Source organism: Petromyzon marinus, chromosome 16, assembly GCF_048934315.1.
Source record: "Petromyzon marinus isolate PM22_M1 ecotype Great Lakes invasive population chromosome 16, UKy_Petmar_22M1.pri1.0, whole genome shotgun sequence".
NCBI lineage: Eukaryota > Metazoa > Chordata > Hyperoartia > Petromyzontiformes > Petromyzontidae > Petromyzon > Petromyzon marinus.
Window position 1 is genome coordinate 10,893,437 of NC_133682.1, and position 25,906 is coordinate 10,919,342.

At 46.0% G+C, this 25,906-nt stretch overlaps 1 protein-coding gene across 1 annotated transcript in view; it reads left to right on the forward strand.

Moving 5' to 3' along the window:
- The window catches only part of B3GLCT (beta 3-glucosyltransferase), a 61,701-nt gene extending 38,207 nt beyond the window's left edge, over positions 1–23,494 (forward strand). Inside the window, exons 11-15 of the mRNA XM_032955173.2 lie at positions 321–434; positions 2,249–2,351; positions 13,365–13,487; positions 19,360–19,504; positions 20,240–23,494. Coding sequence (XP_032811064.2) covers positions 321–434; positions 2,249–2,351; positions 13,365–13,487; positions 19,360–19,504; positions 20,240–20,401 — 647 coding nt within the window. The 3' untranslated portion in view covers positions 20,402–23,494. The remainder of the gene's footprint in view (positions 1–320; positions 435–2,248; positions 2,352–13,364; positions 13,488–19,359; positions 19,505–20,239) is intronic.
- Positions 23,495–25,906: the final 2,412 nt, after the last annotated feature.

Genomic DNA, 25,906 nt, shown 5'->3' on the forward strand with positions numbered 1-25,906 from the left:
ACAAGAGTATTGATTTGTTTGCACGGAAATTCACGTGCCTGCCGTTTCGTCCCAGGAATATAATGTGGCAAGAAGGATGTTAGATGTCATCAGGAAGAAGAGGTTGTGATGGGTGGGGGTGTGGGGGGGGGTGGGGCATGCGTGCGAGAGATGGAGGGAGGCAGGTTAACGAAACGGACATCGGAGTGGCACCCAGAGGTCGGCAATGGAGGGTGAAACTTGTAATGCCACACGCCGGGGATGCTTCTAGGAACAGCCCCCCCCTGAGCGGATCGACGCGTGGCGTGTGGTCGGTTGCGTTGCGTGTCTGTGTGTTGCAGTGCCAGTGTTGAAGAGGACGTGGGGGACTCGGGCGTCTCGTCTCGCGTTTTACAGCGACACGCTCGACGCAGACATCCCCACCGTCGACTTAGGGGTGCCCAACACGGAGAGGGGTGAGCCTGCGCACACAAACAACGCTTATTGTTAACAGACTCGCTGAAATGCCTGGGTGGCTCCATTAAGATAACGCTCGGCCTGTTCGAGCCCCCCGAGCCAGCATCACCCGAGTATCCTGGGATCCCAACCAAAGTTTAAACATTTCCTCATGTGCGTTCATTTGAGAGCATACAGCCCAGCCACTAAAGACTCTATGAAACACAAGTATGGTGTTTTGGATATGTTTAGGAGGCGTGCATTGATTCACTGTCGAAGTTGTTGGATGAACTGTAAGGATTTTGGGGTCAGGATTCGATTCTAGGATCAATTGTTTGTCTCATTGGTCATGTCAGCCTCAACCGTATTATCGGTCTTGTATGTTTATTCCTTGTATTTCTCTTTGCCACATTTCTACTGTCTATCTCATTGGTTCCGTGATACTAATACACTCATCCTACAGGTAACGCCATGTTTATTTTCATGAATTATAAATAAGTGAGTCTTAAACTGAAGTTCGCGTTACTCGCAACAATGTCGTCTGTCTTGCCCCATCTAACCCTGAGAGAACAAGTTTCATTCGTGTCAGCAACACCGAGCAACATTGTTCTTACGGCCTTTGTAATGTTTTTCTGTTGCAGAGTGACATGTGCTCTGATTGGCTGGGTGGCGGAATGAGGTCCCCATGAAAGTCTGATTCACAATGGCAGAATAATTTCATGCTTAGGAGACTGCTTATGAGTTGTTTTGATAATTAAAGTGGACTAAGCTCCGTGTCTTTACCAAGGGCAAATAATATACAAACCTTTGTGATATATTTTCTCATTTTACTTTTCTAAAAAGCCTGAATATTTCGTTTAATTTTTGTTTTGCCAAGCAGAAACACATTTTCCTAGATCCTCTTCTGGGATCTAGCCAACTGAAGCTTAGAAGAAAACATTTCACGTGATGGATGAGATCAGCTCACGTGCAGGAGCGAGTTGGATTTTTACATCACGAGGTCATGAGGGATGGCCACGACTTTGAAAGGCCTTCGCCCAGCAGCAGATACAGCATGGATGATAATGTTTTATTTTTGTATGCAGCCATTGGTGACACATTTTTTTATTGCAAGGCAGTGTGCGTTAATGACCATGGTGGTAAAATACATGCAGCTTGTGAACAGTCTGGTAGATGTGTGTGATAGATCCATGAATGTTGCCTTTAGAATAATCGTCATGCTATTTGTGGGTGTTAAAAACCTTGTTTGTTGTTTCGCTGTTTTTGTAGAAAGCTTCAGATCAGAAGAATGCTTCAATTTAACAAGTAGACTTTCGCGAACAATATTATCCATAATCGTTTTTTTGGGGTTATATCATGTAAACATAAATGTGTCGTTAAACCCACCACCAGCCAACACAGCTAATTAGTAAGGTTTTTCACGTAAACAAAATATGCCAATTAGTTTACAATTGTAGATGTAGGTTTACTCTCCAACACATTGGTGTGCTAAACTCGTAACGAATTGGCATGTTTTGTTGACGTGACAAACCTTACTGATTAGCTGTGTCGGGTAGTGGTGGATTTAACAACACATTTATACTTACGCGATTGAACCCAAAAAAACAACCTCTCTTAAGGATGCTTCACCTTTTCCATGAATCTGAATAGTACGGTTAGGATAATCATTGTTCAATAAAATGGCAACAACAAAAAAACAAGGGGGCAATGACCAAAGAGGACTCACAAGAGTGGAATATTTTCACACTGCCCCAGCCAATGTACCTGACCCTGGTCGCCAAACTCCATCTCACCTGCTTGCCTGGGTGGTGTTGGTGGTGTTGATGAGACGCAGGTCATTGCGCCAAGACGTTTGCGATTTTGGAGAGATTCAACTCCGATCCCGCGTTTGAGCACACGCCGTGGCTTGTGATTGCCGATGACGACAGCCTCCTCAGGTAAGCTCGGCGCGTGTTGGAGCAACGCGACACTGAAATCAATTTAACAGTTCCCCGCATTTTTTGAAAATCTGTGCTAGCCCATTATGCCACAGTGTCCCTTGCAAGGGAGGTCTGGGTTATTGTCAAGAAAAGACCGTGCTTTTTAAGAACTCGGTTTGTAAGAATCTGGACCAGTATTGAAAACAGGCTGAACCACGGTTTGATCTCACAACCTTCTGGTTGACAGCAACCACCCATTAAAAATTGAGATATCTGAAGAAAAACAAAACACGGCCGGCATTAAAGCAACACATAACATTCGTGTGAAAAAAAAAACTACTCCAAAAAGCATGTGATGGTCTGCATGGTGTACGAATACCGGCCGTTTGCGATATACGACTTAAAAAAACCCCGTCATTCAACTGCATGTGTGCTCGTAACGGCATTATCATGCACCCAGTGTTTTCTCGTCTTAAGAACTCCGAAAGCCACCTGGAGGCTTGGCTGTCTTTTTTTAAGTTGGACACCATGGCTATGAGAGGGAAACCGGTCAATGGGAGCCAGGGTGTGACTTCAAAGGAAATTGACTTTGGTTAGCAGTTGAAAGATCACATTCCGCTGGCGTCGTTGCTTTAGCTTGTGTGCACTTAGCAAGATGGGGGGGGTCGGATAAGCATCGCCCTTTGATTGTCAGGGCATTTGGCTAGAATGTCTCCACACACATGTTTGTGTGTGTGCGTATATATAATCAGTGGGTGTGAGCGACTGGTGACCCCTCCACCTGGCACTTTCTCTACAAAGCACCACGGTGGAAACACCGAAATAAGCTCGTGCCACAGACCAGGTTGCACCTGCCATGGCACATGCGCCACGCTGACGTCACCGTCACTTAGTGGCGAATGGCAGGTATTGATATATGTGTGTGTGTTGTGGCGCTGTGGTTAAGTGCCCACGGAAATTGTAAGATTGATATTTCTAATCACAGTCGGAGGGGGGGGGGGTTAACTTGGCATTTGGTCAATAAAATGAAAGTCATCTTGTGAGAAGTCAACAGTGGTTGTCCTACGCAGAGACTGGTGAATGAATCATTATAAACACCTGCTTGATCTAAAGGAAAGTAAGCTGCTGTGCTTAGGTATAGTATTGTATGAAAGAGTGTGCAGTGTGGAGTAATGCATAAAGTGGAAGCTTTATAGATTAAAGCATATGTCCCTTCATGACCCTGATTTGTCACAAATCATGCATCTGCCACTTAACTTGGGAATGCAGACTTTTTTCACAATTGCCACGTAATTGCTAAAGTGCATATCTCTGGTGCAAATAACTGCACGTTTTCTATATTTATAAATAGGATAATGTACAGGCTCTGTATAGCTCGATATAGCATGTCATTGTCATCATCATCATCACCGCAGAGTAAGGTTGTCTCGCATCTGTGGGAAGTCACCTGAGGTTGTGGGATGGAGAGAGCGGCCCCTAACAAAACCGTAGAATTTCTGCTCATAACTCCGTACCAGGTTCCATAAAACATCTCAACCATTTTCTGCAATCATGGCACTTTAAATAAAACGTTTGCTTACACTCAACGGTGCTTGTTGTTCTTGTGGAAGAGAAAGCTTTGATTTAAAGCTTTCGTGACTGCAGTGATTCATATTCTTGGTTCTTTCGGTAAAGTCACGTTGAAGGGAAACAATAAAATGTGTTGCAGTCGAAACGTCGTGAGAATTGTATTGTTTCTACATATATGTTATTATTTTATTGTTTTCCCTTCAACGTGACTTTACCGAAAGAACCACGAATATGAAGGGAAAGCTGTCAACACGTCAGCAGCCTTAACTGTTGTGCCTCGTGAGCAGAGACGTACGATGCGGTATGCGGGTCAGCTACCCAGCAGAATCCGATTTCGCTCCGAAGCTCTCTTTCACAGATGTCAAGGAGTTTCACAGATGTCCAAGTGGATGGCCCAGTACCCAGTTGTTTCCTAAGCAGCTACGCCCGAGCAATAATGCCGCGGCTAGGACCTGGCAGGCATTTGAGGACGTCGATGTGGTGGCATGGCAACAGCGCTGGTGATGGATGCAGGTCTGGACGTTGGGGCAGACCCCAGCGGCAGTTGTTATGCAGGTCCCTATGGCAGATAAAGTTCAAGCTATGGGGAGCCGTGAGGACTGCCTTCTCCCAGAATTCACTGGGTTTTTTTTTTGGGGGGGGGGGTGGGGGGCGGAGGGGAAGGGGAGGGGGGAAGTGGCTCAAAATGAGAATTTGGAAAAGCAGAAGAGAGTCCAAGACTTCTCAGAGGGATAGTGGCGGACACATTCTGCCATTTTTTTTGTTTCTCGAGGAGCCGTTATCGGAGAATGAATCCACAGCGATGACATCCTGGCAATGTTTCTGAATCGCACCTATAAACTAAAACTCTTTAAACTATTGTTATTTTACCAGGTAAGGCCCGCTGAGCTATATAGAGTTATTTTTCAGAAGCGACCTGGCCACAAGTGCTAGCTCAACGAAGTGGCTTATCATGTGGAAATGTACAGCAGCCAAATACTCTAAATGCGTGTGAATTCTAAATGTGGAGGGCAAAACTAGAGGACCTGGAGAAAAATCCACACGACCACGGGGAGAGAGACATGCAAACTCCAAATATACAGGCGTCATGGTCGGGATCGAACCCACGACCTCCTGTATACCAGGCAGTAATTTGGCACTTTGTAAACAGTGAAGAAGCTGAATAACCTGGATGTGATTTGGACACTGCTGTTTTATTTACAGCCCACAAAACACGAGAATAAGACAGGGAAACTGTATTTGTGCTGGACTAGTCCGTAAGGAACACACAGACGGCTGCCTACAGAAACCAAGTTTAGGGAATTAACGTACTTTTCCTGGCTACTTTTTGTCATTATCCTTTCACGAGACTTTTGCCCGTCCAAGGACGGGTGTATTGCAGTAAATCTAAAACTTGTGGAGTGACGTTACCTGTTCATGATTATTCATGAGGGGAGCTGGTCGACGTGGAGTAACGTCACAAGCATTGCACACAAACATTCTTGGCTCATTATAGTAGGGAATAATAATGGGGGGGCTGTCCATTTGGAGGACGTCAAACAGCCATTTTTGAGCATGGAGGGGTAATTAATCACGGAGTACCTACTAAATACACGTCATTCGGCAAACGTGCAATAGCCAACGCGTCCTCCATGATTCATTATTCCTCCCTTCAATTTTAGTTCTGGCGTCATGCTTTTTTTCGCCATTGTCCTACTATGAACCATGAGTGACTGAATTTCACCATTTAGGAATCTTTAATTTAACTACGGAGTACCCTTATGGAAATGAAAAATGTATTAATCCAAGACAAGCATCCAAGTCTCGGGCGAAGCTGGGTAGTAAAGCTAGTATTTGATAATTATGAGAGAATTTCAATATAATATCCTGAACATCTGCAGTTTTGGTTAGACGATGAATATTTTCAAGTGAATTTTACGCTAAATTTCAGCTTTCCAACTCCTACTTTTTAATCAGTGTTTTCTCCTACAGCATCAGAGTGCAGCGCCTAATTAAATACGCACTACAATGACAATAGTTTAAAGCAATTTGAAGCATCTTTTATTTTCAAAATGGAAATATGGTTTTAGGGGGGGGCATAGCTTTGTGACGTCATATTTGAGGGGGGTCTGACTTTTTGTGACGCCGTGTGACGAGGGGGGGAGGGGGGGGGTAAAAAATCGACCAAAATCGCGTGACGTCATTTATGGATGGCCCCGTATGAAAAATGTTGCGAGAATCTCTTACACATTAGTCATGGGTGAAATAACTGTATTTTTGTAGAATGGTACAGAGGGGAAAAGAGAGCCATGAAGATCGCTATCCCAAGAATTTAGCGAGAACCCACTGACCACTCAAGCAGCTGCTACTTCTGCATGGTGGACCCTTCCAAACGTCGGACTGGCAAGAATGCACCTGCTATCACGTATCCGGACCTTCCTTCATCCATCGCCCCGGTGCCACACTGCCATGAGCTCCCCGTACCCACTCCTCCGGAGAGAGAGCAGCCGTCTTTAGAAGAGAGCAGCAAGTCAGAGAGCGAGGAAGACGTTGCAGATCCAGATGACAATTTCAGAGGTGGAGCTGAGGAGAGAAACCCATACTACCCCAACCAAAAAGATCTCAACGACTTGATCAGAGATCTTGCTCTCACAAAGTCCAATGCTGAGCTTTTGAAGTTTAGGCTCAAGCATTGGAACTTGTTGGTTGAAAGTGTGCAAGTCGCAGATCAGAGGAAGCGTCACCAACCTTTTTGCAGCTTCTTCACCTGTCAAGATGGGCTCTGCTTCTGCCACAATGTTACCAGTCTGTTCGAGGCAATCGGAATCGCCTGTAACCAGAATGAGTGGCGCCTCTTCATTGACAGCTCATCCAGGAGCCTCAAAGCCGTGCTGCTCCATAATGATAACAAGTACCCGTCTCTTCCCCTGGCTCACTCGGTGCACCTCAAAGAAGATGACAACAGCATCAAGACCTTGCTGGACGCCTTGAAGTATGATGAGTACGGCTGGGAGGTCATCGGAGACTTCAAAATGATGGCATTCTTGATGGGTCTCCAAGGCGGTCTTACCAAGTTTCCCTGCTATCTTTGCCTTTGGGACAACAGGGACACCAAGGCGCACTACCACAGGCTGGACTGGCCACAACGGACCGAATTCTGTGTGGGGAGGAACAACGTCAAGTGGGAGCCACTGCTGGACCCCCGGAAGGTGCTGATGCCACCACTGCACATCAAATTTGGCCTTATGAAACAATCTGTCAGAGCTGTAGATAAGAAGTCGGCAGCCTTCAAGACTTCTTCCCTAATAAATTCCCCAAGAAGTTCACTAGTAAGGAGAAAGCGGCTTGGAACAGCTTTGTCGTAGTGGTTCGTGGCTTCCTGGGCAATCACAAGGTCGAAAACTATGTGGAGCTGGTTGAGACTCTGGTGAAGAACTACGGCACAACGGGCTGTAGGATGTCCCTCAAAGTCCATATCCTTGATGCTCATCTTGATAAATTCAAGGAGAACATGGGAGCGTACTCGGAGGAGCAAGGAGAGCACTTCCACCAGCATATACTGGACTTTGAACACCGCTACCAAAGACACTATAACGAGAACATGATGAGAGACTACATTTGGGGGCTGATTCATGAAAGTGATTTACAGTATAATCGTAAATCTCGAAAAACGAATCACTTCTAAATCTTTTGTAGTCATTTTTGTATTACTTTAGTATAAATACATGTTAATTTAGATTAATGTTTTTTCTGACTTTATGTGACCGAAAAGACACAAATTCGCCCGTTTTCTCATTGAAAATAGGTACATTTCAAAATATCACCTTCCTGGTCACAAAAGCAAAGCTTGTGGGGAATAATAGCCATTTTCTTTACTTTTTAGGCATAAGCAATTCCGAAATAACACTTATTACCCAGGAACAAAAATTTTGTTACATAGTATTAGAGTAGGTATGAGTCATAGCGTTGCAAAAGGGCAGGCAAAAGAGGTATGTTCATTTGAGTTATTAATGGATCAAAGCAGAGGGTTCTTATATTCAAACTAAAATCTAAAAACGAAAACTTTGCGATGAAGGCTTTGGCGTCGAAGGCACCATGTCTGTACGTGCAGGAGGGTGAGCGAGTGCATCTTGTGCATTCAAAATCTTGGCATCTTGCACAGAAGGCGAATCCATTGCTATTTGCGTCGTGCTTTAAGGAGAGAAATCCTCTTTTAAAGTAATGGAATGTCATTTTGTCGAATGGAATTTAGTAATAACACGTGCATACATACACACACGTACGCATTGTGTGGTGTTTGTACTATATATATACAGACACATACAGTATCAGCGGCACCCAGAATGTTCAAAGGCTTTCGTATATATCCGTGAGTGACTGATCTAATATTAGGCTTTTTTCTGAAGCCCTGCTGTTATCCCCATCTTCATCTGACTGGGAGGGGGGGCCTCTTTCAATCACAATTGAAAGGATTTGAGTTCAAATCTCAATGCAAGGTCGACACATCCCATCATCCCTCTACGGTGGATAAGATGAGCACCACTTTCGTGGGATGTGAACAATGGTTATCCCCATCAACAGAGATGAGTGCCAGCCCCTTGCTCATTTCAGCTATGAGACGTGTTGATTTTCTTTGTTGTCTTTGTGAACTCATACAAAAAATATTGTTATGTGAGGGGTTGGATTTGAGCACACTAAGAACCCCTTGTAGAGTGATATCTGTTCAGTCCTGGCTAGCATCAGTGGCAAGTGATACCTGATGTTAGTTACGGTCTGATGTTAGTCACGGCTAACATCAGTGGCAAGTTATATCTGATGTTAGTCACGGCTAACATCAGTGGCAAGTGATATCTGATGTTAGTCACGGCTAACATCAGTGGCAAGTGACGTCTGATGTTAGTCACGGCTGACATCCGTGGCAAGTGATATCTGATGTTATTCACAGCTTACATTAGTGGCAAGTGATATCTGATGTTAGTCACGGCTAACATCAGTGGCAAGTGACGTCTGATGTTAGTCACGGTTGACATCCGTGGCAAGTGATATCTGATGTTAGTCACGGCTGACATCAGTGGCATGTGATATCTGATGTTAGTCACGGCTAACATCCGTGGCAAGTGACGTCTGATGTTAGTCACGGCTAACATCAGTGGCAAGTGACGTCTGATGTTAGTCACGGCTAACATCAGTCGCAAGTGATATCTGAACTAACCCTGGGCTCCCCTCTCCCCCCTTGACCAACCAACACTCACCAGCATGGTTGGGTAAGATCACGTGAACCACTATGATATACAGGGCATTTGGAGGCCTTCATCCAGCCGTGAATTATTCTTCAGGAAGCAAAAGTAGGTGATTGTTTCCAAGGTATTTGGAGCAGGTAGAGGGGTGTAGCTGCTATTTGCTATGTAGGGAATGAACCAAACCCATGTCTCCATCCCCACAGCTCGCATTTCTGTCGTCTGGCAGATGTACATTTGTTTTTTGCATATGTCTGGAATGTAATCCTGGCCATATTTGTGCATAAAAGTAAATACAGTAAAACCTTGGATTGCGAGGATAATTCGTTCCGGAAACGTGTTTGTAATCCAAAGCACTCGTATATCAAAGCACTCGTATGTCAGTTGTGATCACGTGATGCTCGGCAGACACAACGTATACGTACTACTTGTATTGCAAGACCTCGCTCGTTTATCAAATTAATATTTTATTAAAAATTTTGCTCGTCTTGCAAAACACCCGCAGACCAAGTTACTCGCAATCCAAGGTTTCACTGTACTCCAGTCGATGTCAACGAGTATTTAACAGGCCCCTCCATTTATCCAGAATGTTGTCATTGATTGTCGAGTCTTTTGCCAAGACATTGGGATGTTTGGCCAGTCATTTTCTAATGAGTGTTTTGCATATTGTGAGAGGAATCCGGAATTGTATCTGCAAGAAACCACACCAAATAAGAGAGTTGGATAATTTTTCAAAGTCCATACGGATCTTGAACTCGCTCGCTGTGCTGCCATCTTTTGGCCGCCTTGAAGCATTGGCGGTTGTGTGCATCACAAGTATGTACATGTGTATGTAGCCAGCCGTGTTCATCAAAGGTGCGGGGGCGGGGGGAAATGCGGAAGTTATGATTCGGAAACCCTTCCTGTAATCCTTATCACTGGATCACAAGCACGCGGCCCCCACGCTCAGCAAGCCGCATCGTGACGTAGCATCGACACCGCGTAGTACCGTGGGTGATGCTTGCCACGCCGCCTGCTGTTTTTCTTCGTAGTTATTAATCACTTGGTTCCCATTTTTTTTACTCAAATAACACCGGGGTCAAAGTGTTCACTGCGGTGGAACATGAAGATGGATCGCGAGCTGGAGAGCCCGCTCGCTTTTCTCTTCATCTTGCCTACTGATGGCCAGTGCTTTGTGCATCTTGATTGTACGGTGATGAGTTCTCGAATAATGGCCATCAAGCTGGTCAAAACCAGCACAGTCAGTGAGCTTTATGGAAAAAAAATCAATACTTCATTTTACAAACCCAACTTCAATGTGAACACTGTTTCTTTTAAGTAATCACTGCAAGCAGGTGTATTGTAGTATACATTATTTATGGATCATTGCTGGGAATATGATACTTCTGACAACAAGTTGGAGCACCACAAGATTTTATTTTACGGTTCTGATGTTTTTGACTGTCGTCATCTTCAGCCTGAAATTCCTCACCAACCAGAATCAATAATAATTATTGTAAATAAGTAATCGGCAGCCATTTGTCAATGAACCGCAGAACAAAGGCCACAGCTTGCCCTGTTGGTCTTGGGGGGTGCTTGACCATACTTCACCAGGATGGTCAGTGCAAATTGGTGAAGGGAAGGAGACCAGGACTGGTTCACACGTTACTCGCCACTGGTGTTAGTCTTGAGCGGAGAATCTATTTCGGGTGCCTGGGTTTGCAGCACAGTGCGCGTACACCTTCACAGGCTAAGGCGAGCCGATATTCCTCTGTGGGTAGCTGGTTGTGCGAGCAGGTGATGGGAAAAGACAGCATTAAATCATCTGCAGATAGGAATCTGTATAAGGTTGGATTGGATTGTTTATTGAGCTGTAACTAGCTGTAGCTTCTCCACCCTGTTTGCCCCCCACCCCCACTGTTAACTTTCCACAAATCCTCGTGATCCACCAACCTCTCACTTTCCGGATTATAGGTGTGCACTGTCCCACGCGCAGCTACGTAATCCTTTGCAATGGATAGACATCAAACTGATCCCGAAGCCACATTCACGCCGTGGATTTTCTCAACGCGTAATCTTTTCGCAGCTAGAGATGAATCAAAATCGACGTTTGACCTAACTCAAAAAATCAATTAGGAATCATTAATGGCTCTTGCGATGTAGTCAAAGTAACCGACCCGTGTGCATCAACTCGCTACAACGGGGAGCCGGGCGCAAACGCAAGGAGGTGAAACTCACCCCGACGTGGGTCATAAATGAGGCCACTTTGCTGCGACTTTCTGTTCGGCTGTTGATTAAAACATTTTTTTAAAGCTAAGCATAGCTGGTGAAAAAGCAGGCCGTATTGAGCATGTGTGTGCACATGTTGAACTTCTGTCACACCGTACGTCGCCAACCATGAAAATCAGAAGTACGGGGGAAAGACAACAAACTAAAAACAAAAAGCAGTTAAATTTTGATTTTAAGCTTTCGTGACTGCAGGGATTCATATTCTTCGTTCTTTTGGTAAAGTCACGTAGAAGGGAAACAATAAAATAATTTTATTGTTTTTATTGTTTTATATTTTTCTTATTTTATTGTTTCCCTTCTACGTGACTTTACCGAAAGAGCCAAGAATACAAAAAGCAGTTCTCAAGAAATTAGTTTTCAATCCAGATTATTTAAAAGTGCATAGCTCCGGTGGCTTCCTAATATCGGAAGGAAGAGCGTTCCAGATGGCCGCGGAAGTGCGTCTGAAAGGGCGCGATGCGGTGACCGTTTTTGTTCGAGGATGACCAGAGTTTGCGTGAAGGTTTTTCCTCCTTGACGAGATCAACAAAAATGCGTGATCTCCCCCCAACTTTATCCTGACTGCTACGTCGCCGTCACGTCACGAGACCAAGTGTCCTTTCAGAATCCTCGCAGGGGTGTGCGACCATGCGCGTAGGGAGATTGGCTCTCGGAAGTGGATGTCACAGAGCTTCCTTTCGAGATAACCTTCACGTGACCTCCGATCCACACACGGTGGAGAGCAGCACCCCGAGTCCACCCGGCCACCACCTCCATCCTTCAACATGATCCCTTGCATCATTACGATTCATTGCCGGTGGTGACACGCGGGCCCGCTCGATTGTCACCTCACTGGAAATGGCGGTCGATGCTGCTCATCGTGAGTCACGGCTGGTTTAAATATAAGCAAGGCATGTTTTGAGCACAAAACCCAAAAAAGGAGATGGGTGTTTTTTTTTTTAAGGCGAGGCAGTCAGTGAAACTGGTGCAAAAGGCACCACTTGCGTCGGCTGCATATCTAGAGTCATGGTTTTCGTTAATAAAGTGTTCCCGGATTATTCAACACCATGAAGCTATGCAAGGAAACATGGTGTGCTGATTTAAGCAATGGCATTATATTAGTGACCATAATAAAAGCAATTTACAGCCCATTATCAATCCACTTCTGGATGAAGACCTTCCCTTATGATGTACCAGATTATCAGTATTTCACTCATTGTAAGACAAATGCTTATCCTATATTACACCTGCATACCAATGACATACTCTCTTTGACATTTTGCAATGTGTGTACATCTCTGTTATGTGATTTGTTGGAATTGCACGTGTGTGTGAAGTGGTGTTGGAGAGACTAGGCAGGAGCGGTGGTGCTACGGTTAGCACGCTGCGCTACAAATCTGGCGACCCGAGTTAGATTCCCGCTCATGGCCAACACCAGTTACGATTTATTTGAATCGGTTCTGGGCCTCCCCTAGGTCAGCTCGGCCTCGAATTTGTACCCGTTGCTCTGATTAGTACAGTTGGCTACGTACGGTGCGAAATAATTTTAGCATATGTACATGGTGTGGAGTGTAAACATCGCCACTGGGGAGACAAAGACGGCCGAGTGTGTTGTTGGTCACCCACCCCCTCGTGTGCCGTATCGGCCCTTAATAGGTGCTGCTCGCTAACAGCACTTGCCCCAACAGTCTGTTAAGGCTATACGAGGATCTTTATCTCTCTCTTTGTAGAGACTAGGACTGTATCATAAGACTAGCAACCAGGGTTTGAATCCTGGGCCATTCATATAATAAGCAGCAGTTTGTAGCCGAATCTGGCTTGAGTCTCCCCGAGATGAATTCAGCTTAAATGCTGTTTTTGACGGCTCTGTGCCAACAGTTTCATTTAATTGCCAGCGCAAGTTCAAGACCTAGATATTCTTTGATGGCCTCTAGTCAGAGGTGGATATTTCACATTTACTCTGTGATGCCAAATGTGTCGCTGTTGGTTTTCCTGCCAGTGTGCCCAGATTGCAGAAGCTGCTGAGCTGCTATGACCCAACTGAGCCTGTGTACCTGGGAGAGCGCTACGGCTATGGGCTACTGACTGGTGGTGGCTACAGCTACATAACTGGTGGCGGCGGGTCAGTATTTTTCTTTCACATTTGCGTGTGCATGTGCGTGTGTGCCTTTGCCTTTGTGTGTGTGTGTATATAGGGAGCGGTGGTGCAGCAGTTAACGTGCTCCGCTATGAACCCCGTGCCCCGGTTCGATTTACGCGCACGGCCAACACCAGTGACGATTATCTGAGCTCGTCCTGGGCCTCCCCTAGGTCGACTCAGCCTCAAATGAGTACCTAGTCCGATGTGTAAATATCGCCACTAGGAAGACAAAGGTGGTCAGGCGTGGTGCTGGCAACTCCTTCGTGTGACGATTATAATTATCTGAGCTCGTCCTGGGACTCCCCTAAGTCGATTCAGCCTCAAATGAGTACCTAGTCTGATGTGTAAATATCGCCACTCGGGACACAAAGGCAGCCGGGCGTGGTGTGCTGTACTGGCTAACAGGACTTGCCCCAACAGTTTGTTAAGGTTGTACGGGGGGATCTTTGTTTTGTTTTGCATGGGGAGCAGTAGCGTGGTTATTAGCACACTGTGATACAAACCTGGCAACCAGAATTTGATGCCAGGCCACGGTTAACAGCAGTGGTGATTATGTTACCTGGTGCAGTGTTTAAACATTACCACTGAGGGGACAAACACTGGCCGTGGTGTATGCATGTTCGAACATCAATCTAGGTTTAAAAGTGCATCGCCAAGCCTGGCCCTGTTAATAGATACTCGCAAACAGCACTTGCAGGCAACAGCCCATTTGGTCTAAACTTTACATATGGGGCTATGGGGAATGGTGGTGTAGACAACACACAGTGCTACAATCTCAATGACCTGAGTTCGGTTCTAGGTCATGGCAGACATCAGTAGCAAGTGATACCAGAACTTGGCCTCCCCTAGGTCAACTTTGCCTCTGAGGATCACCTGTTTCACCATATAAACAATTGGATCCTGATGTCAGCACAATGGCCTACTCTTGCGAATGACGTCACACGGTCTTTAAAGCCCACTGCGTGAAGCCAGACGGAGTGTGTTATAATAGTTATTGCACACCGCGGTAATTATCGGGGCGGCCGCTGGATTCGAACTGTGAACCTTTGCAGCAAGCCGTACCACTCGGCCATGTCACCCACCGGGTTCCGGCAACAGAACGATTTAACGACACATTTATATTTACCCAATCTAACCCCAGAAAACCCCTTTATTGTGGACAAAGTTTTGCGCATATTGGATCATCTTTAAAAGCGTTTTTCTGTGATAGAGACAGGCAGATGGACAGAGTAAATACATAAAACGTTTGCATCCCAAGGAAAGGTTTTACAAAAGGGAAAGCTCCTGGACCATATGCAATAGCCGTGGATATCACCAAAGAAGTTGAGAATCGCCGTTGGACTAAAGATTATCTCACCTATTTACTAATTAGCGCATCGAGATGAAGTCACTCGATTGTTGAATGATGGCTCAGTCATTCTTCTGTTAACAATTTGAGACAAAACTCCCTTGTAAATTAACGGAGGCATTCACACTGTCAAATGTACGTGAATCGCATTCTTGGTTCTTTCGGTAAAGTCACCACGTAGAAGGGAAACAGTAAAATAAAAATATAAAACAATAAAATTCTCACGACGTTTCGACTGCAACACAATCAATCATCATCAGGTGTGAAAACCACAATAAGAAAATTTGATTGATCACGCTTAAGGTGACTTTCAAACCGCATCCATTATTTTTCGTCTCCACCCTCCTCTTTTCCGAACATAGATGGACTCGTCCATCTGAACAAACTGTCAAATCGCTCTCCGTGGTGCTAACGTTAAAAAAACGCCACTTTTTTCAAATTTTGTTGTTTTGGATTTCACACCTGATGATGATTGCTTGTGTTGCAGTCGAAACGTCGTGATAATTTTATTGTTTTATATTTTTATTATTTTATTGTTTCCCTTCTACGTGGTGACTTTACCGAAAGAACCAAGAATATGAATCCCTGCAGTCACGAAAGCTTTAAATCAAAATGTATGTGAATCGTTCGTGCATATAATTGGGAAGAAAATTGGCGGCTGAAGAGGCCAGCCAGTCACGCGAGCAAGCAAGATATTGGAAGGTATTTTGTCATCATCGATCATGCACAATCAAGAAGATACTGAAAAAAGACAATTGAATATCGGAGATCATTATTCCGAGCCTTTGTAGACCATGGCAAGGAATATAATTCAATGGAAATTGATGCAGTCATCCAAAGCTCTCAAAAGCAAGGGCTACATTTTATTAACACAAATATTTGCAAGGATAGTAACAAAATGTAGACGATGTTTTTTGAAAATGTGGTTATTACAGAGCAGGATCATTCCAGATTTTGTTGGCTTTGGGAGGCTTTCAACCAGCAGTGAGTTGATGATGAGCTAATAATGTAGTGAGGAGTTGTTATGTACAAGGTCATACTCTTTGGTTCTTTCGGTAAAGTCACGTAGTTATAAATAAAATAAAACAAATCACGACGTTTCGATCGCAACACAAGCGACCTTCACCGATACAGCAGGACAACCGCTGACATAGGAGAAAGAGCTGCTGAGAACAAGAGTTTATAAAGAGTTGTGGTGGGCCCAACCCAAGGGTAAGTGGGTGAAGCTAGAGAAGGAAGAAGGGGGGGGGGGGGCAAGGGGGGGAGGGTGAGAGGGGGGTGGGCACAGGTGATCGGTGGAAGTCAGAGAGACGCTGTGCCTGTGGAAGTCAGAGAGACGCTGTGCCTGCGGAAGGCAGAGAGACGCTGTGCCTGTGGAAGGCAGAGACACGCTGTGCCTGCGGAAGTCAGAGAGACGCTGTGCCTGTGGAAGTCAGAGAGACGCTGTGCCTGTGGAAGGCAGAGAGACGCTGTGCCTGTGGAAGTCAGAGAGACGCTGTGCCTGCGGAAGTCAGAGAGACGCTGTGCCTGCGGAAGTCAGAGAGACGCTGTGCCTGTGGAAGGCAGAGAGACGCTGTGCCTGCGGAAGTCAGAGAGACGCTGTGCCTGTGGAAGGCAGAGACACGCTGTGCCTGCGGAAGTCAGAGAGACGCTGTGCCTGTGGAAGTCAGAGAGACGCTGTGCCTGTGGAAGGCAGAGAGATGCTGTGCCTGTGGAAGTCAGAGAGACGCTGTGCCTGTGGAAGGCAGAGAGACGCTGTGCCTGTGGAAGGCAGAGAGACGCTGTGCCTGCGGAAGTCAGAGACACGCTGTGCCTGTGGAAGGCAGAGACGCTGTGCCTGTGGAAGGCAGAGAGACGCTGTGCCTGTGGAAGGCAGAGAGACGCTGTGCCTGTGGAAGGCAGAGAGACGCTGTGCCTGTGGAAGTCAGAGAGACGCTGTGCCTGTGGAAGGCAGAGAGACGCTGTGCCTGTGGAAGGCAGAGAGACGCTGTGCCTGTGGAAGTCAGAGAGACGCTGTGCCTGTGGAAGTCAGAGAGACGCTGTGCCTGTGGAAGGCAGAGAGACGCTGTGCCTGTGGAAGGCAGAGAGACGCTGTGCCTGTGGAAGTCAGAGAGACGCTGTGCCTGTGGAAGGCAGAGAGATGCTGTGCCTGTGGAAGTCAGAGAGACGCTGTGCCTGCGGAAGTCAGAGAGACGCTGTGCCTGTGGAAGTCAGAGAGACGCTGTGCCTGCGGAAGGCAGAGAGACGCTGTGCCTGTGGAAGTCAGAGAGACGCTGTGCCTGTGGAAGGCAGAGAGACGCTGTGCCTGTGGAAGGCAGAGAGACGCTGTGCCTGTGGAAGGCAGAGAGACGCTGTGCCTGTGGGGCCAATGTGAGAAATATGCATGTAAGTGTAAATTAGCATGTAAACAGGAGGAGGATGGGGAAGGGAGTCGCCCTGTTGATGTGAGAAATTACAAAACGGCAGGCAGGATGTTTACATGCTAATTTACATGCTAATTTCTCACATTGGCCCCACAGGCACAGCTGCTGTCTGCCTTCCACCGATCACCTGCGCCCACCCCCCTCTCACCCTCCCCCCCCTTTCTTCCTTCTCTAGCTCCGCCCACTTACCCTTGGGTTGGGGCCCACCACAACTCTTTATAAACTCTTGTGGTCAGCAGCTCGTTCTCCTATGTCAGCGGTTGTCCCGCTGTATCGGTGCCACCTGATGAAGGTCGCTTGCATCGCGACCGAAACGTCGTGATTTGTTTTATTTTATTTTCTACCTATACGTGACTTTACCGAAAGAACCAAAGAGTTGTGGATTCATGCAGTCACGAAAGCTTCAAATCAAGAATGTACAAGTTCCTTTCGTGTTCTCTTTAGCATTGCATCACGGATTATAGTTATAGGCACGACATATTCCTGTTTATCTCCTCATCCAAAATGATTGGCCACAGACCACAAACAGAAAATGTGTCAGGATTTAGTGGAGCTTTCCGGCTGAATAAGAGACAATTATTGTGATCGATTACTCGCATTATTCATGTTATTTTATAGCATTTCAAAATATGGCAAAACATTAAAGGATTCAGAGCCACATAAGATCTTGATGTAGCAGCTTAAACCCATTCACTTGGACAATTTTGCCCTGTTTGTTGGTAATGGAAACACGAGTGCTTTTCCTCCAAATAGCCCACGGAAACAAACATTTTACACAACACAATGAGGCCCTGTGTGGCCGTTTCTGTGGCTGTACGCATTCTGCAGGGAGGCGCATCTACTTTTGAGCACGTTCGTAGGCCCGCGTTGACATTTCGGCACAAGAGGACGTGTTTATCTGCACACTAACAAAGGCCACACCTGCATTATGATATGGCAGCTGACATATGCCTTTCCTGTGAGAGAATCACTCGGCGGGGGGGGGGGGGTGCTGCAGCTTCCAGTTGCTTATCGATTTCCATCTGTGCTGTGCGAGGGAGTGTCTCGGAGTCACGCATCACGGACAGTCTTTTCGCCGCTTGCGTTAGCTCACAGTGCAGCAGGTTGTACAGTTGCAAACCCCTCCCCCCTTCGTGGAAAGCCCGTGAGCTTGCTTGGGAATTTTAGGTCAGGATTGTGTGGCATTCGTGATGCGCAAGTGGGCGTTGTGACTGAGGAGTTGAAAAGCCGTCGTACGGAAGGGGACAGCAGAAACTTCAGTAGATGTTCGAGAATGAGCATTTGATTGGTTCAGACGTGACACATTTTACGAGACTTACTAAAAATATATGAATACAAAACACGCTTTGTCCAGGAAACGTGCACTTAGTCTAAGCTATTTAAACTATTCAACTAAACTTTTTTTATTTTACCAGGTAAGACCCACTGAGCTATATAGCTCTTTTTTCAGAAGTAACATGGCCACAAATGATAGCTCAACGAAGTGGCTTATCACGTGGACATTATAGCAGCAGCCAAATACTCCATGAACGCTTGAAGTTGATTCTAAATGTGGAGAGGAAAAACCGGAGCACCCGGAGAAAAATACACGCGACCACGGGGAGACCTCCTGCATACCAGGCAAGGTAGTCAACATCTCGCCACCGTGGTGCCCCCAAGCACATTTTCAGGAGGGTCCTGCATTGGCATGTTTGTCCAATTCCATTAATGAGTATTCGGCATGCAGAAGTAAACTGCAGTACCCAGATAGGACCGACACATAAGGGGGCACCACACATACAGGTATATTCAATAATCCGTTGCTGTACTTATATCTCTTGGCCTCTTAACATACCAATCCTAGAGCATCTGGTTACCCCTTGCAAACAAATCTGTCAGCGTTTCTGAATAAATTCCCAATTCTATAAGAGAAAGGGAACTATTTGGATTTTTGTGTTGAGTTTGTTGTCCTTCCGTCCCACCTCCAATTCAACATACATACATGCATTCGGGCTCAACTCTACTCAGCTTTTCAGTTCCAACAAGAACGGGTGCATTGAGGGTGAATTGATGGTGCAGTCGCGTCTCTCTCTCTCTGTTGCAGAATGGTGTTCAGCCGTGAAGCAGTGAAAAAGCTGATGGCCGGTGGCTGCAAGTGCTACAGCGATGATGCTCCGGATGACATGGTGCTGGGCATGTGCTTCAAGAGCCTGGCAATTCCTGCCACTCACAGCCCACAGTTCCACCAGGTGTGCCCGCTGCACTGTCACGAAACCACAAATGTTTTTTTGATAACTGTGCAGTTCTCGTGTACCCATGGTTTAATCGACGAGTTATATTTTTTTTGCTAACGGTGGCTGGGCGCTCAACTTGAACCGTTGGAAAGTTGAAAACAAAAAATCATGGTCGAGGAGACGAGTACCGCTTTGTGCTGCATCAGCACGCATTGACAGAAAACTAAAGGGCACTTTGTGTCTCCCTGCTCAAACAACTTGCGGTGGCAAGGCACCCATCACCCATCACTATTGGCCCTTCCAATATTAGGAAGCGACTAGAGCTATGCACTTTTAAATCTAGATTGAAAACAATTTTTTTTTAAGAACCGCTCTTTGTGTTTAGTTTGTTGTCCTTCCCCCGGCACCTCCGATCGCCATGGTTGGCTATGTACGGTGTGAAAGAAGTTTGACATACAGACATTGGCGAACCTGGGCCAGTGATGGAACTTTCACATTTCCATCGACAACCGTTGCCGACGACTTCCCACAAAGCAGTTCTAATTTTACCAGCCGCAGAGGAATGCTAGGCTAATTCAACACCCAAACATGATTTTAACTTGCCACACGCACCACTCACATGGCAAAACCAAAGCACGTTGGATAGTGAAATAAAGCCACAGCGTATTTCCTTCGTGAGCTGACACACGCTCTTTGAGTTTCTTCTGCTCATTGCCCCGGACCTTAACGGAGCGTGCGTTGTGTTTGCAGGCACGGCCGGAGGACTATCCGCTCGACTATCTCACAAGCCATTCCCCAGTCTCCTTCCACAAGCATTGGAACACGGATCCCTACCACATTTACGAGCGCTGGCTGGCCGGGGATGATCGCACAAGCAGCGAAGGCCGCGTCATCGGGCACAGAGAACTGTAGTGGCCGGTCACAGCCTACACCAGGGGTGGGCAAATTTTTTGACTCGCGGGCCACAATGGGTTCTAAAATTTGACAGAGGGGCCGGGCCAGGAACAGATGGAGTGTTCGTGTGAGCTAATATAAATGACGTGTAAAAATAATTACATGAAAGGATTTGGCCTTTAACAGGTAGCAAAGGATTTATTTGCAAGGCAATTTAACAAATTGCACGAACATGAACAATGCAAAAACATATCGTAACTCCCGGTCAAAGTGCGCCAACTAATGGGGAAATGGGGGCATTACGGGAGAAGGGGAAAATTTAATTTAATAATAATAATATTTGGACAAGTTCGGCAGGCCCGATTAAAAAGCCCAACGGGCCGTACTTTGCCCACGTCTGGCCTACACTGAGAAGGCAACAGGCCTCAATCTCGCCCATTCACCAGAATTCATGGAAAAAAAAGTCCGAGAGTCTTTCGCACCTCCGATGAGCACGGTTGGCTACGTACGAAAGAAGCTCAACGTACGTACATGCAAGAGTGAAGGTGTCCTGATGCTAAAATCTTTGTTGGTGGCCTTGAGCTATTTGTGGCAATTCCACATTCTTACGTTGGTGGCCGGTAGATGCATAAGGGGTGACATAGGATCTTTGTCGACTGCCTACAAAGTGGTGCATAATTTATTGACCTCGAAGGCATGGTATTAGTAACTGTAGTGTACTTGTTATAAATGTGTTATAGTTAACTGACATCAAGTGAGTGCTGAATCTATGGTAATTCATGAAACAATTTGAATGGACTAGTGGGCAAGCCTGTCCCATTGACAACCCCCCTCCCCATTTTCATGGGTTCGAGTCACATTCTGGGCTATTATCAAAAATGGAAAAGTGCATGAGCAGCACCGGCGACTTACAAGCTTAGATATTGAGTCGTGGGTTAATATTGTTTTGAGATTTTGTGCTTGTTCACATAAACCGCTTAACATTAGAATTCAGCTGAAACTTGCTGAAGCAGTCTCGGAAATAGTTATCTGGACATGGATACACAAACAAAGATAAATAACATCAGAAACATAAATACCATGGATAGATTAGCCTCTTTTTATATATATATGGTAATCTATGTAGGTGTGTTATTGCAGTTGATTGCTTGTTCTTTGAAAAGTTATATTATTCAGTTTTTCTTGATTCGTGTATGGCAAGCTCACCAAGGTACCTTGAAACAATACACACAGCAGACCTGGAGTCAATTGCAAATACAATTGCATCAGCAGAGCTAATACTCGATTTGAAGCTTTCGTGACTGCAGGAATCCATACTCTTTGGTTCTTTCGGTAAAGTCACGTAGGTAGAAAAATAGAACAAAATAAATAATACATCACGACGTTTTGATCGCAACACCAAGCGGTCTTCCTTAGGCGGATAAAATAATCCAGCAGTGGAATTGCTGAACCAGGAAGAATGTCCCAACAAGCCATCAGGCCTCTTCTCGATCAAAACATCCAGGAATGGTAGCTTGCCATAATTTTCCACTTCCATGGTGAATTTGATGGATTGCTTTATGGAAAATTTATGTGGTTGAACAAATTGGCTCAGTGCTGGCTGGCCATGTGGCCAGAAGCAGTTACTTAACTGGGCTCACTTGGTTTCTCTAATCAAGGACATTTCACTGTCTCCAGATGATTTGTTTGTCAGCTTCGATGTCGTCTCTCTGCTCACCAAGGTACCTGTACCTGATACGATAGCAATCATTGAAAACTTTGGTGAGGCACTGCCTTACCAACACTTCATCTGGAATGGTACATTCTACAAACAAAATAAAGGTACCCCTATGGGTTCTCCCTTATCACCAGTGGTAGCGAATGTTTTCACGGAGAAATTTGAAACAGATGCCATCCTGGCATCCACCCTGCGTCCTTCCCTATGGAAGAGATACGTAGATGACACTTTTGTCATCTGGCCACATGGCCAGCCAGCACCGAACCAATTTTTCAACCACATCGATTCCATACACCCACCCATCAAATTCACCATGGAAGTGGAAAATGATGGCAAGCTCTCATTCCTCGATGTTTTGATCGAGAAGAGGCCTGTTGGCTCGTTGGGACATTTTTCCTGGTTCAGCAGTTCCACTGTTGGATTATTTTTTCCGCCTGAGGACGACCGCTTGGTGTTGCGATCGAAACGTCGTGATATATTATTTATTATTTTGTTTAATTTTTCTACCTACGTGACTTTACCGAAAGAACCAAAGAATAGAGCTAATACTATTCACCTTGGCGGTTTGGATTTAGACTTAAAATCTAAACAATTGCAACGGATTACAATTCACCCCAGGTCTGCCAGAGAAAACAAATGATGGTCAATGCACGTTTTGTGATGTTAACGAAAATGAAAAGAAAGGTTACATCCTGGTGAGATAAATAAACATCTCACCAAGATGATATCAGGAAAAACGGAACAAATAAACGGTAACCATGATTTGTGCAAAACGAGCCGTGGCAGTTGTCAGAGATACACCGAAGGCGCTGAGGACCATTCCTGGCTTCAATCTCGTCTTTTTTCTAGAATTTATGTTGGAGCATGACCGTAGTTAATGGTGGGAAAACCTTTACAAACACCGGCTTGCTGTTGGTGGGCCCTCGAATTGACCCATTATTCGTTATCTGTGGTCTTCGTGAGCAGTTTATGTGCGTGTGACAAAATGGATAACCGGTCCGTGATTTTTCAAATAAATGTTTCGTCTCTTTCGTTCAAAAGATTGAGACGTCATTGGACGATTGAGTTTTTTTTTGTGTAGACATTCCATGCACCAGGCTACTCATTTTCATTAAACTGCCGCTTTTGCTTCTTTAATTAAGTTTGTTATTCCATTTGCACCAGGAGCTCTGCTTCTTTGCCCACTGCAGATGGCAGTGGTCACCACCCGAAGGGCCACATCTGGAACATCGTTCTCATGTTAATGCTCAATCATGTTAACTTTCTATATTCACATTGACACCAAGACAAACATTTTTATACCTTGTTTCATGTATGTATATCTCTTACCTTTGTGTTTTTTCCACTGTTTTCTTCTTTTGGGGGTTTTAAAATAAAATCGTCAATTACATCTATTTTTCTATGTACGTATGCTGAACTTTTACCTGCTATCATGACCGTGACTGGATCCCGTGGTGGGCAAAGGATCGCGTCACTGTTCGAGGGAAAACTGAGCATGGCTCAATGATGTTACCCTCGTGGAAAGAGGTCCAGAAAGATGTCACCTCACCCTCCAGCGTTACTGTGAGCGCACGTGGGATCCGAGATCTTATGCAGTAAGATCTGTCACGTACACGTTTCAAAATCTAACTTTTATGAAAATGTGACTTAAACCTCGAGGCTCCGCGTTGAAGATATGGGTTTTGTCTCAAGTTTAAGTTATTAATAGAGTGATTTTTGTAGTCTCACATTGGTGATCAATGAATGCAAACAATGCATATGTATAGTGTAGCCCCTGTAGACAAGGGATGGACAAGGTATAAGCTCATTGGGAGGGCGTGCGAGGGCAGTTTACATGCCGCTTGTTGATTTTTACTCAATCAAAGAGACGTCTCTTGGCAGGCGCTGTGACACATTCTCTCAGGACATCATTGGACATTACGTGGAAAATGTAATTGCCTGCTGTAGCGCGGCACTCAGCCAATCAGCGTCCAGCCCTTTTGCCCACAGTGTTGGTCCCTTCCCTGACGTACGACAGACTGAACTGGTGCAAGTTTGACAGCAGCCGCCTCCGAAGCCAACGCAATTTTTTTTAACAGCCATCGAGACGGGAATCCGTTTTTGGCGGTGCTTGTAAAGTGCAACGGCGTGGGTCCACAGCCTCGTCCTTCCCTCGCACCTCCGATTAGCACGGTTGGCTTACGTACTGTGCAAAAGAAGTTTCAACATATATGCATACAAAGGCGGCCAGGTGTGATGCTGGAAACACCAGCCCATCAAATGCCGTGATGGTCTTATTATCTGCTCACTACCAGTCTGTACAAGGTTATACAGTTTTCGTGGATTCAACTGAGTCGCAGACGTACTCTGTGGAGGCAACACATTTGTTGATACCAACCCTTGACCAGATCACAACCTGTGGTGGTGGACCACCAGGCTAACTTACACTAATTACACTGGGAGTAGCTACAACGGACAGGACCCCGGCTTGGGTCCAGGTCCACGTGTTGATGACTCTTCTCGGACGTAGAACACAGAACGTAGATCTTCAGGATAACAACAGCAACGCTGAACCCCGATCCCTCTGGGGACCCGGTTTTTATCCTCACTGGTCGTGGCTGGCTCCGCCTTTGGCCACGACCGCCTTCTCGAATCCTCGAGCAGGAACTCGCCCCTGCCGACACGTTACCACCCCTAGCCCCCACTTGGGGCACCTGTGTAGACTTGACCCGTCACGTGCCTTCTAGGGTCAACCAGAGTGCCACGGCCCACAGAAACCCCATTCACGGCCGGCACTCACACACCCCCTCCGATAGGGGGCAGCACTGCACGCCGAGCGTGGTGTCACTCGGCGCTCTCTATCAGCGCTCACCGAGCGCCTCTAGGGCTGGTACTACACCCACATGTACGGGGTGTCTGCGATGTCAATTATTCGCACGCCGTGCCTCGCTGGAGCCGGCATCACCCAGTGACATCCAGGATGTCACTGCACAGGTCCATATGTCTTTGTAAATGTGTATGCGCGTGTGTGTATGTGTTGTGGGGAGCAGTGGTATAGCGGTTAGCGCGCTGCGCTACGAACCTGCCGGCCTGAATTCGATTCCTGCTCGTGGCGAATATCAGTGACGATTATCTGATCCGGTCCTGGGTATCGCCTAGGTCGACTCAGGCTCAAATGAGTACCTGGTGTGGTGCGTAAAAAACATCGCCACTGGGGGAGACAAAGGCGGCCGGGTGCGGTGCTGGCCACCCACCCCCTCGTGTGCCGTTCTGGCCTTCGTAGGTGTTCGCTAATAGCACTTGCCCCAATAGTCTGTTCAGGCTATACAGGGGATCTTTTTTTGTATGTTTGTACTGGTTTGGGGAACGGTAGGAAAGCGATGAGCGCACTGCACTATGATCCTGGCAACCTGGGTTCGATTCCTGCGTGTGGTCAACATTAGTTCAACGGACATACACACAGCCCCACGTGTTCCCTGGTGAAGTGTTACAGCATCCGCAAAAACCCCAATGTTCCTGCTGAAGGAACTTTGCGAACGACCATGTTCTGCTGCCAAAGTGCATGCCGGCCACATATAGAAACAGCAAAAGTTGCAGCTCTGCCTCTCCCAATTATAGTTGTCAAAAAAGTTTTATAACTCCTGGCTAAATTTTGATTTAAAGTTTGTTTTATATATTTTTTTATTATTTTACTGTTTCCCTTCTACGTGACTTTACCGAAAGAACCAAGAATATAACTCCTGGCTAGTTTAAAAAAAAACAATAATTTCGGATTTGGCATTGAGCACACACCGTGAAAGAGGTTGCATTTTTTTAAATCTGAAGAG